Below are 12,722 nucleotides of genomic sequence, written 5' to 3'. Positions count from 1 at the left end.
TTCATCAATTCAGATGTGACGAAGTGCAAGGCAGTGTAAAACAGAGCCCAGGTACTCCCATTCAGAGGGTTGTGGCAGTGATTCCAAGTGTGGAATTAAACAAGCAGCTTTTCAGAGGTCATGCAGACATGTCCTCCACTTGCCCCCAGCCATTGGTGCCCACACTACCCTGTCTCCCCATCACCTTGTTTCTGCGGGACAGCTGCACAAGGAGCTGGACTAGAGAATATTACAGGGTTCATAGCACAACCCAACAGCAGCTCTGAGGCACATGGCAGAGTATCTGGCACCAGCACATAAGCAGAGCCACTGCTATGTGCTGAGCAAAGGACTATGACAGCAACTCTGGGAGAGTCTAAAGAACTGCTGCTTGTAATTATGTAGATAGGGAAGCAATGAGGCAGAGGTTGTGCAGCAACACTGATTTATGGCAGCCTTACTCTGCACAAGGAACAAGTTTGCTTGCCCACAAGTATTTTTGCAGTTTAGCTTGAATTTATGTGATGTGGACAGCGGTGTACTGGAGAGCAGTGTGAATGCCACACTGCGGTCTCACTTCAGAACGGGTTCTGATATTGCATTGCAACCATTGGCAGGAGTATTAAAGTAAGGATATCAAGATTGTCTCAAATAAGAGGCAGCACATGGCCAACAGGGAGCTGATTTACCTCGGACACAGAAAATGAAACATTCTCATGGCTTGGATATGGTCAACCGGACAATGAGAGATTTAACCTGAGATACAGTAAGATGTTGTTGCTCCTCTTTACTGTCCAGTGTGCAGCATTTCATACCACACTTCATAAGCACTTAACTGGCATGCAGAGAATGCGTATCTTTACACCTGCCAACTCTAAAATACAGGCAGTAAATTCTGTCAGAAAAGATGGTCCATCTTCTTGGAGAAGAGCAGCCTCCCAGGTGCAGAACCATTGCACTACCTGAAAACTTCACTTATCCCACATATTTAAAGCATTTGGGAGAATTTTATGCCACTCATCTGGCATCGAAAGCCATGCCCTTTGTGACTAATAGACAAAGGAATACATTATAATTATTTATAACATTTTGAAAAAGAAAACATTCATTACAGGGCTTCTTTCAAAAAGCACATATACATACATCTAAGCTTTGTTTTTAAATGATGTGGTTGCTATATAGGTGAAGTTGATATAAAGTTGAAATAGTGCAATTTTAAAACAAAAGTTAGTGCAGAAGTCAAACTACAACAATAACAAAACCCAAAATATAACTTTATTTTTTTTTTTGTTATGGAAACACATAACTGTCTGGGTTTAAAGAAAAGTATATACTCTGTTTTCAAAAGCACTAAAGTGCTTTTGAAAGGTATACATCCACCTCTCAGTGAGATTAAGAGTTTATTTTGGGATCGAAACTAGGATGTTTTTGAAAATAATCTTAGTGTGGGATTTGGTTTTGATGTAAGGTGACAATATCTAACAAGCTGCTATCAGTCAAAGAAATACTATCAAGTAAAAAAGTGCATTTCCTTTGTTGATATTACAAGTAACAGCAAGGAAAATAATCAGAGAAATACTTTGTTCTCACATATACTTAACAGCATTATGTAACTTACAGAAATAGATTACATCCCATTGTTCAGTCTTTCAGCAGCAATGTGAAAGGCTGACGGCAATGAAACGAAAAAATATGGATTCTAAACCAATAATATTATCAAGAAAATTAGGAGTAACTTCAGTTTGAAGTGAAATAATTTCTAATGTATTTATGCAAGTCGTTGTTTTTACTAATGTGGTCCTTTTAAATTAAGAAGTTGTGTTGGGAAGCTCTTTCCTACAGCCATTAATTTAATGCTGGGATGAAGGAATAGCTGATCCTTCTTATAAGAGCAGAAAAAAAATTATAAAGCAAAAACTCCTATGGTAAACTGGCCACACTGAAGACCATAAACATTTTTGATTTGCACAGAGGCATCACATCAACTTGAGAAAAACAAACAGAACAAAGGAAACAGAAATTGCTAGACCTTGCTAATGAACTGCAGACGAGAGGAAAGGTGATAAAGAAAAATTATCAGGTATACCTGTGCAGCAAGTAATGATTATTTTTCTGTGCCTGAGGTTTTATATTTCTTTCTTCTTTCCAAAGATCACTAAGAGAAGGGCAGTAGCAGGGGATAGGATGTGTGTACCTGTGTCTTGTTTCTTTTCACACACAGGTGCACGCACACACACACACACACACACTCAAAATCTTTACACTGGCTTTTGATTTTAGCAAGTCATTTAACTCAGCTGGAAGAGAATCTACAACTTCTTGCTTTTAACATTATAAATATTTCAAAAGTTATAAAATCTATTGCAAAAATGTACATTCAGTGGTTTTACGAGGCACAGGACCTGCTAATGTATTTTCAGGGAAGCTTGCATGTACTGTGTTCTGTCCACTGTTGGACAATGGTGGAGAATCAAGGGGCTCACGCTTAATGGCTTGAACCAAGCAGGGATTTTTAAATTCACATGGCATTTTGAACCCCTCATTAACCTGCTCTTTCTCCTCCCCTGGGCTGGGGCTGTAGAAGTGGCTGTAGCAAGCTGTGTGTGGCAGGTCAGGCATGTTTTCCAAACACACGGAGGAGTTCTGAGGGCAAAATGGGGCCACCTCCTTGTTCCGTGAACCCTTGCAAGCTCTGTTCAAGTTCAGGTTGTTGGAATGGTTTGCTATGATGCATTGCCAATTATGGGGTGTATAAAGGCAATGCCTTGACTTCTGGCAGGGCAAGGCTGGCTCGCAGAGGTCCGGTTCTGTTTTGAGGTGCATTCTGTTGGGATAGCTGGACACCTGCTTTCTCACCGAGCCGCTCTCATCCAGCCAGGCTCGGCTCTGCGAAAGCAGGTAGTTATCGGCAATGTTTTCAGAATCAGAGTCGTATTCTGTTTTGATAGGCATCTCCAAGGGAATGGCTGTGTCATAGAGAGACTCTGAGGATATTAATGGTCTCTGCAGCTTCAGATGGTCTGTTGCATAGTTCTCTGCACAGCGCTGTTGGAGCCCCGAGTAAGACTGGCCATTTTCTGCACTCCCCCAGTGGGAAGGACAAGTTGACGCCAAATTTAAGAAATTTTGGTCTCTGTTGTAGAATGATCCAGCTCTCCTGTTTGGGCATGTGTTCAGTCTCTGGCTCATAGAACAAGAACTTGAGTTTCTTAAAGTCCAGCTACTGTTTGTGGTGCAGTTGTTTTGAATGCCTAAAACTGATGTGTTGGAACTGAGAGGTTCCTCTTGCATAAAACACTCACCATTAGTATGAGGCTCAAACTTCACTTTTACATTATCTTGTTCATTCTTCACTGCTGCCCAGTTAAGATGCTTCCACTGGCCCAGAGTTTCAATGGCACTGTTATAGGAAAGCCCCTCCAGATTTCCTTTCAAACTGGCAAAACCATTTAGTATCTTCAGCTGTTCATCTTCTTCCCTTTCAAGAACAGTAGAAAAAAGAAGTCAGTCAATCAGAGGTTTCTAAATGCTTGTTTTCTGGGATACAGAGTGGCTCAACATGCATTACAAGTCATACATTGTCCTCAATATGGGACTCTCGCACTCTTATGCACATAATCTTTGCATTTTCTTGAGAGAGCAAAAGAGTGTCCCTGCGTTTGGGTGTCAATGTGTGTGCACAGCTAACTTGCTGAGGCATTGCTTCATTTGAATTCTGTCACGCATTGCTCTTTCATTTCAGGTACACAGTTCAATAAAGACCTAAATATTGTAATACAATACAGTAATTCCCTTACACTTTTGTTCTTCCCTTAAAATGTATCTAAATAATCTTTGTGTGTAGAAAATTCTAGAGATAAAATACTAGTATCTTAAATGAGATATATTTTGTTAGCAAGGAGTTATTTGGACACATAAGAGCTTTCTGATCAGAATGACTTGAGGGAGAACTGTGGGGGTCTTGTATTTCAAGAACACAGCTAAGAGGAAATAAAATGCCCAAATTAAATAACCAAATAGTCACAGATGTTCATATTTGGTTCTATATGTCTAACTTAATTTATGTTGCCTTTTGTTTTCTAAGATAGCCAGTGAATTAATTTTCCATTACCTCCAGCTGAAGTACTCAACATTAAAGAAGAACACTGGCAGAGAGTGTTGCCTGAGTACTTCCATGCCCAAAGCAGATGTTTTCAGAGCTGGGGTCCAAATCCAGAGATTTAGGTCTTGAATCCACTAATGTACTGATTCCCAACTCTGCAGGGTCAAAGGGCTATGAAACCACCTCATCCTTCTCCAAACAAGAAGCAGACACCTCAATAGGGAACTGCATATGAGAACCTGAAGAGCTAATAAGGGGTTTAGAAGGCTTTTTCTTAGTTCACAATAGAACTTTTTCCTTGGGTATTGAATCAATGTGCAAGAAAAGGATTTTCCAGTAGAGGGAGTCCATGTTGTTACAAAGAGAGAACATCACACTGTAAAAATGTACACCACGAGAGAAGAATATTTTCTCTCTATTTTTTCTTTACAAGGCATTAAATATTTTCAGTCCACTGCTAAATATTCTTATTATTAACAGTATTAAGATGCAAGTGGTCTGATACAAGCTTGCTGCAGAACATGCTTCTCAGAAAATGGTCAAATTGGGAAGCACAGGACTGGACAAAAAGCAATAGCCAAAATAAGTTAAACCTGCAAATGAAGAATTTTACAGTGAAATAGTATCCAGTGAAAATTCTGCAAAAGAATCTATGTTTCCTGGAAGACAGAATACATTTTAACAACAACAAAAAAAAGTTGTACCAAATATAACATATTGCAGACTAAGACAGAACTGAATATAATCACCAAGGCCAACTTCTGTAATACTTCAGTCTGTGGAAACTATCAAGCATGAATGAAGGGGTTTAATCACTCAGAAAGCAAAAATGTAACCAAATAAACATGCTTAATTGCATAAAAGCAATTTGGAAGCAGAGAAACTAATGAAAGAAAAAGCCCCTTTTAACTAAATAGAAATTGATTCCTTAACACAAGATGATGTTTGTGCCATCCCAGTAAAGGTAAAAAGTTCCAGCATCCTCAGGTGGGAGCTCCCCTGCTATTCATGTGGATCTTGGGTGATATACAGCCCGCAAGGAATATCTACTCTAGAGGTGCAAAGACTATTTCAGTTATATCTTCCACCTGCAAGGCATTCTAAAGGAAAAATTCTTTTAGCACTGGGCCAGATGGTGGCTACATAAAACTCCTGGCCTCTGCTCACTGAGTCGACTCTCTTCCCTCAGACCAGCTTGAACAGATACTTCAACAAGGCCCACAGGAACTGGAACAGACAGTCCCATGGGGGAAGGATGAAAAGCCCATTTGGGACGAAAGGGCAAAATTCATCCAAGAAGTCCTCTCTGAATGCAAATCTGTGAGATTAGTTTACACGCCATGACTGAGCCTACAAGCAATTAGATGTATCTATCTACAAGCATACAATGAATATGAGTACCCTTCTTTAGATTTTGTTGCACATACACAACTAAAAACATGAGCTCAACTGTCTTACATGAAGGGAAAAAAAAAGGCTTAACATAGTCAAATGCTGATAAGCAGAAAAACTAGGGCACTAGATTTTCAGCTGCAATGTAAAACAAAACCCAAAATATATATTTTTTGTGCAAGAAACTAAAATATTAATGATCAAGTATTTTCATTCTGTGTTAGTGTATATGTATACTCAACTTTAGAAGACAAAAAGGCTGAAGACAAAAAATAAATATTGTTTAGGACTGCAACAGCCATTTCATATGTTCCAAAACAGAAATAGATTATCATATCATAAGTAAACTAAATTTTTCTCATTCAGCTCTTCTCTTAGATCACTACAGCCCTTTGAAAGATTTAATACAAAAAGAATACATTATTTTTCCCTATTTTTTTTTTGTTTTGGTACTGGAAAGTATACTTACTTTAACATTTGCTGTTGGGCAAGGACATATTCTGAACAACCACTTCGATACAGAAGTTGAGTGTTAGCTTGAACCCAGACCCAGTGATCTTCATTTGTTTGTACTTTGACTAGAGAAATGCCATTTTCTCCATTATTCTTTGCTATATAATTTAAAAGAAAATAGATGTTAATACAAGCAGTACTAATTTTTTGTTACCTGAACTGTGAATGTTCACAGATTTCTTTGTTGCCCTAGAAGCATCAGCATAGGAAAGTAAAAGCTAAAATATGTCACAAAATTAAGCGAATTACATCTTAAAACTAAAATTTGAGAGGCCTGGTAAGGCACTTAAACTGCAACCAAGGATTTTTCAGTATTACTCATTCCTTCTAATATTTTCCTCTCAATAGTAGTAGTACTAAACCCAAAAAAAACTGTTCATGAAAAACTGAGCTATAAGAGAGGAATGATTTTAAAGACATTAAAGATTTCCAGTAGATATGACAGAAGGAGAGTGCAAGTCCACTCAAGAAGAAGTTGCCCAGTGGGATAAACTTACCATTGAAATTGTATCTATTATAAAATCTGAAATAGAACCTAGACTCTCATAATTTTTCCACAGCCAAACATTGGGAAATCATGAGTCAAAGTTGTGGGCACATCATGAGTTTTGAAGACAATGCATTCTAATTTTCCTCTGTTTTCTAACCTTTGGGGAAAACTAACATTTGTAATATATCATCCAGTTTTCCTCAAAGAGAGATAGATATTGTTATTAATTATTAAGATTTTCACATAAACTTATTAAATTCAGTGCTGCCACTTTTAGGCAAGCATATGTTGAGTATTCTTTTACTACCATTTATTTACTACTTACTATTTACCATGATTGTTTGTTTCTCTGTAGAATTTCTATCCACTCTGAAATCACAGACTGATTCAGAATTATCTTTTGAGGTGGACAATTTTTTTGTATTTTTTAAAAGAAGAGGTGTTAAGGAGAAGAAAAAGAAAGAGCATTGGGGCCAAAACCTGAATAACTTCTCAGGAGAAAATAAAATACAAGATTCATTTATTACAAACTGTATATAATCTAGAAGTACTGAGCAGTACCTTTGATTTGGTTTTCAGCAATCTGTAATGCATTACTGAAGGCAGCACCTTCATGGTGATTGTTTCTTCCATATAATTCTGTTGCTTCACAAAATCCTGAACTGCCTTTTGAACTGGAGCTGCAGAGGGCAGAAAATGTGAAAAACTCCTTGTCAGTGAATGACAGCACAGTAGAATCACAAACTCTAAAAGATATGATCTTCAAGCTGGTGACCATTAGCAAAGGCGTTCGGTTTAAATATGTAACTGGCACTAAATAATTATCTTTTCCCTGCATCATTTCCTTGCTCCAACTAGTATGTGACTGGAGTTCTGTATTCAATTAAGAGGAATAGCTATGTTTAGGAATATTTGTGCTCATGATCTACTATATCTGGAAAAAGAAATTTCATCTGGAATTGAAACAAATGCTGTGTATATTCTGCTCTTCCTATTCAAGTTACGTTCGAGGTACATACGTCACAGTGACCAGCAATGCATTTAAGAGTTAGCATGACTTCAATTTGCAATAAGCAACATATGATTTGAATGTATTTCCTCCAATCTTTAGTTGAAAATGCTTGAATCACAGCTTTAAAAGGATGAATTTCTGTAACATATGCTTCCCTGCATTAAGACCATCCAGAAAAAAAAAAAAAAGACTATGTAAGTCTGCCCACCATCCTTGGCTACCACGCTTCAGGCCTGAACCAAAGGAAACACAGAAGATAAATGGTTACTTCATTCTGGACAAGTCCTTGGCCACTGTCTAGTCAGGTAGTAAAGCATCTCTATTAGGAGCTCAATTCTGATCATCGGTTAATTTCACCTGGGCCGCTGGAAAAACTAGCAAGTAGAACTGAGTTTCCAACTCTCTTCCAAAGGCCTGCGTAGTCCATTATATCGGACTTCCAGCAGTTTAGTTCTTCTCAAAAGGATGTATGCTAGAACCACATTATACATCTGGATAGTGAATACACCCATACACAAGCATAGTCTAATTAAAAGACAAATTATGATACTGTCAATCATACTGACGAGCATTTTCCTTCACAGCAATAGAACTCATTTCTGTAAGGTTATATTTAAGCAAATAAGGGAAAATATGATCCTAGCCCCAAACATCAACAAATTCTGCCATATAAGAGTAACAAAAATAGGTGTTAGGAAGGAGATGAGTCTGAACACAATCTGTCCTGATCTTCTGTGATTGCTACCAAATGATCACCCCCAAGCCATTTAGTGCAATTGTAAACTTATGTGTTCATAAAACTGCTGTTGAAAGATAAATGCGAACACCGAGTACAACTCATTAGACTCTTTGTGAACAGCCCCTCCCCCCTGCCCCCCCCCCCCACATATTGAGCTTTCTGAAGTTTTCCTTTTCCTTTGCTAGCTACCAAAATGCCAAAGTGGAAATAAATGTTTCAGCAGAAGATACTGAAATTAGAAAACTCGCAGTAAAAACACTTTTTCTCTTCCACTTTTGCAGACAGTAGACTGGCTTACTGCATTGGTAACTTCTGAAGGTTAGAAAGATACCCTAATGTTCCATTTCTAATATAAAATTTTATACATTGAAATATAATACTTAACATGTATTACATATAAAGTACAATATATTGCATTATCTTGCATTCTATTATGTTATAGTAATTGTATTATATTTATTTTGTATTCAATAGTTAAATCCAGATAAATTAGTCACTTTTCTAAGACTGAGTTTTAAAACAGAGATATTTAGCATAATTTGTGGTTTTTACATGTTTAATAGCTCATAATCTTCACTAAATGCCAAAAGACTAATTTGTAAATACTTTGTGTTCACTGCTGCTGCATCATCAGCTTTGTGTTTTGCTTTCACAAGCAGGCTTTTCATCTTCATCTCTGTCACAGAAGGGAGCAGAAGTGGTACCACTATGCAGAATAAGGACAGCTGAGGTGGCAATACTGTTCCTGATGAGGACTTCTTTCTTTGTCCAAAGAGGAACTTTAGTTTGCCTTGGAACTGCATTGTCTGGTATAAAAAAAACCAAAAAAAAACCAACAAAACACAAACAACTTAAGCATTTAGTGTATAAACATTTAAAATTCTAATACAATCTATGGACTCTGTTATTTAACACCAAACCCACTTTTGAATCAGAAATTAAAACTAGGAATTTCATTTTCTTCATATAATTTGAACCATGCCATTTCAGAGACAGGGTGGGTGGAGGTACTATCAACAGTAAGATGAGACTTTTGAGGCTGGTTGAGGTTTTTTCCTCTCTTGTGTAACATAGAAGTAGGAGTTCTGTTACATTCTGTTCACCAAAGCAGGCTGTGCACAGGGATGCAAACAGTTGTTTCCTCTGTACCCCCACTGAAGCTGGAACCATTATTTTTTCCATGCTCTGTTCCGTCCAGCAAGATGGTTTCTTAGTTTCTTTTCTCTTACTCTGCACTTTCTTTGGAAAGTATACGGACTGGCACAACCCAAAGACTGTGAAGACAAGTGCTGAGGGAAAAGATGGGCCCAAGATAGCTGGATACAGAGTGCATAGCTTGGAAGGAGCCATCCATCCCTGCCTCAAATCTTCGTAGTCAGAAGGCAGGGATCAAGTTAACAGCAAGCTGCTGCCTCTCAGTGAAAAAATTAACTACCAAAAGATGCCCAATGAAAAATCAGCCCGTTTGAGTTAGGCATTTTCCAGAGCTACAAGATTAAAGCAGGGATGCAGAAATGATGGCTGTTAAGACCCATAGCCTTCCAGCAAATGAGCATCTGAGACAGATCTTGCATTTCCCAGTCTCATGCTGATCATTTCATTTTCTTTGCACGTGCTGGAGTTTCCCCTAAGTAGAAACAGCATTGGTCTTTACTAAGGAAAGGGAGAAGAAGTGATTTCTAGAAATGAACCACTCCTAGTATGGAACATGCAAGAGACTTTCCAATTCTGGGTTTTATTATTAAAGGATTCTTTACAAAAGAAAAAAAAAATTATCCTTATTTTTCCTTCTTCTTAAAGTAAATACTTTGGGCTTAAATGTTAATTGTTGAAATTCAGACTCGCCACCCTTGTGTTTCGCCCAGTACAAATTGAGGACAGATATTGTTGAAAAGAGCTTAAGACATAAAAATTTTTTAAATCTTTCAGTTTCAGATATTACTTCTTTTCTCCCATCACTCTTTACACATTTTAGTATTTATCTTTCTGTGTTTCTTTTTAATACACAGCAAAAGAGAAGTGTATCCTGTCCATGGATTTCCACAATACTTACATTGAAGAATTTTTCATATGTGTCACACCTACAGTCATCTAAGCAAAGTTGTACTTACAAGGAATCCAGAAGTACTGTCCAACAAGCAGCGAACTCGACAGATGAAACAGCGAGTTAGAAAGGAAGAATAATCTGTTGTCATGCTGTCATTCTCTTGTGCTTTGAACAATTTACTGAGAATATATTCTTCTCCTAGGAACAACAGTGGAGGCAACATATATCAGATCACACTAAGAAATAATGAAAATGTTCTGTAGCCAGTTGAGGAAGCTGTTACGGAAATTGCTAAAAATTGCTTTATGGATGGGCGAATATTCAATGGTGTCATGTATGGATACATCTGCACATGCTCTACCAAAAGTAAAATAAAAGCTCTGCAATGGCATTTGGGTGAGTTTCTTCAGAAATTTGGACTTTATTTCCTGAGTTTTTGTGATTTTTTATGATGCAAAACAGGGTAACAGATGTTGCTGGGTTTGAGATCAGAGATCACAGAAAATGCATTAGACAGGAGAACAAAATAAGGAAAAATGCTAATCCTAGGGAAAAAAAAAATTAGAACAAAAAAATGGACAGTAGATGCTTAGCTAACATTCAGCTGTTGCATCTCCTTGATTTTTTTGTATAAGTGCACAGTTTTTGAAATATTTCCCAAAGGACACAAGTATTTTTGCGAAACTATGAGCTCGACCTGAAATTCTCCACAATATACTTTAGGACAAAAAAATCCAAATATTTGTGAATTTCATAGTTTGAAATATTAGTGCACGTTGTTTTGCTTGTTTCCTGCATACTTCCTACAAAATCTTGCAAAGCTCCTCAGATATTTATAAGACTCTTGTAAAAGACAGAAAATGTTTTACAGGAGATACAAGAAATTCCACCAAAGTTTCATGACTATGTTCCGAGGACTTTGCAGAGGTTGCTGAAGGATTTCTTGCAAGCTTCTCCCTGCTCATCTGGTGACTATACTTCCTAATTTATTTCCTCGGTTGCTACCTCACCTTCTGGTGAAATGCATACATTTTGCTGGGATCGGTAATTCTTTACAAGGTTAACAATCTCAATCTGACTGTAAATTCTGAAGGTGTGATTTCAGCTTAATAACTCGTGTAGGAGAAACCTTGAGTGCAGGCATCCAACTCCCAGCCTAAAGAAGTACAGCCTCAGAGGAAAAAAAGCATTGCTAAAGCTACTTGATCTTCAGAAGGCTCCTGTCTACATCATTTCGCATGGGAAAACAAATGGCAGAAAGTGATGCTGCCGCAGTGGTTCTGTACAGAAACCTTTTGCATCAATGAGAGGACTACTGATGTCCTGATCTATTGCCAACAAAAGTTTAGCAGTATGAAGAACTGATGCTGCTCATTCTGAGTGTGTAAGAATACATATATGCACATCAGAGAAAAGTAAAGGAAACAACTTTACAGAACCAGTGGCACACCCTACCTTATAAATGTCCAGGATCAGGAAGAAATATCATCTCTTTATGTCTCAACATAAATAAATGGCCACTATGCATCTTTTCAGTGAAGAATTGACTTGACATAGTACTGACACAGGCATAGGTGGAGTGCAATTCAACCTCTGTACAGTGGTGCCTATGTTTCCAATCAACATACACAATCCCACCTGTTTCTGACTGTAGTTGCTGTCCAGACAACATCTGGGGAGGATTCATGGCCCAGTGCAGTTGTCTACAAAAATCCTGGCGGTCATCCACATGAATGTAATCATATATGTTTTGGTGCATTACATCAGTCTGAAATAATTACAAGGAATGGTTAATTACTGACTGTAGGGGGGCAGCCACTTATCTTTAGATTGATACTTTGCTTAAAATTATGGCAGGTGTAGGACACCTTCAGAGCATTATGACTGAGGAAAGTTGTTTTAGAGGCCCCTACTTCTCAACATCTGCTTTTTCCCTCTCACATCCTAATATGTTTCTTTCTATTCTTAACTCTTTTGTACATATGCAAATATGAGTAATAGAAATCCAACTGGAAAGTGATGACTAGTGGCATCCCCCAGGGATTTATGCTGGGACAAACCGTCTTTAATTTCTTGACTGAGGAATCATGGGAGAGAATGCACACTCAGCAGGTTTGCAGAGGGTACCGGCTGGGGAGGGCAAGGCAGCTCCTTGGTGGGCTGTAAAAATAGGCTGACAGGAACCTCAGGAAATTCAGCAAAGGCAAATTTCTCTCTTATTTTTGGGTACCCCATGAAAAGAAAGAGATTAGCATATCAAAATGAGCCCAGGAGAGTGCTACCAAGACCCTTAAGAAGGCTGGAGTACATCCAGGAGAGAAGGACAGGGTTCGGCCTTCAGAAGGGAAAGCAGCATACTGCTCTCTACATCAACTAAATGAGCAGGGAAAGAGAAGACAAAGCCTGACTCTTCTCAAAAGAATGAAGTGAGAGGGCAAGAAGCAACAG

General features: G+C 38.1%; 1 protein-coding gene across 2 annotated transcripts in view; it reads right to left on the bottom strand.

The window, feature by feature from the left end:
* Positions 1 to 1,294: 1,294 nt before the first annotated feature.
* The window catches only part of AHRR (aryl hydrocarbon receptor repressor), an 83,083-nt gene continuing 71,655 nt past the window's right edge, over positions 1,295 to 12,722 (bottom strand). For both annotated transcript variants that reach the window (XM_005517341.3, XM_088059306.1), the window contains 6 exons: positions 11,913 to 12,042; positions 10,339 to 10,472; positions 8,834 to 9,033; positions 7,038 to 7,156; positions 5,943 to 6,084; positions 1,295 to 3,457 (listed from right to left, as the gene is read on the bottom strand). In XM_005517341.3, coding sequence (XP_005517398.2) covers positions 2,338 to 3,457; positions 5,943 to 6,084; positions 7,038 to 7,156; positions 8,834 to 9,033; positions 10,339 to 10,472; positions 11,913 to 12,042 — 1,845 coding nt within the window. In that variant the 3' untranslated portion in view covers positions 1,295 to 2,337. The remainder of the gene's footprint in view (positions 3,458 to 5,942; positions 6,085 to 7,037; positions 7,157 to 8,833; positions 9,034 to 10,338; positions 10,473 to 11,912; positions 12,043 to 12,722) is intronic.

Source organism: Pseudopodoces humilis, chromosome 1 (assembly GCF_049639895.1).
Source record: "Pseudopodoces humilis isolate 2021_Gansu_Grassland_sample_001 chromosome 1, ASM4963989v1, whole genome shotgun sequence".
Classification (NCBI taxonomy): domain Eukaryota; kingdom Metazoa; phylum Chordata; class Aves; order Passeriformes; family Paridae; genus Pseudopodoces; species Pseudopodoces humilis.
This window is presented reverse-complemented; position numbering and strand designations above follow the sequence as displayed.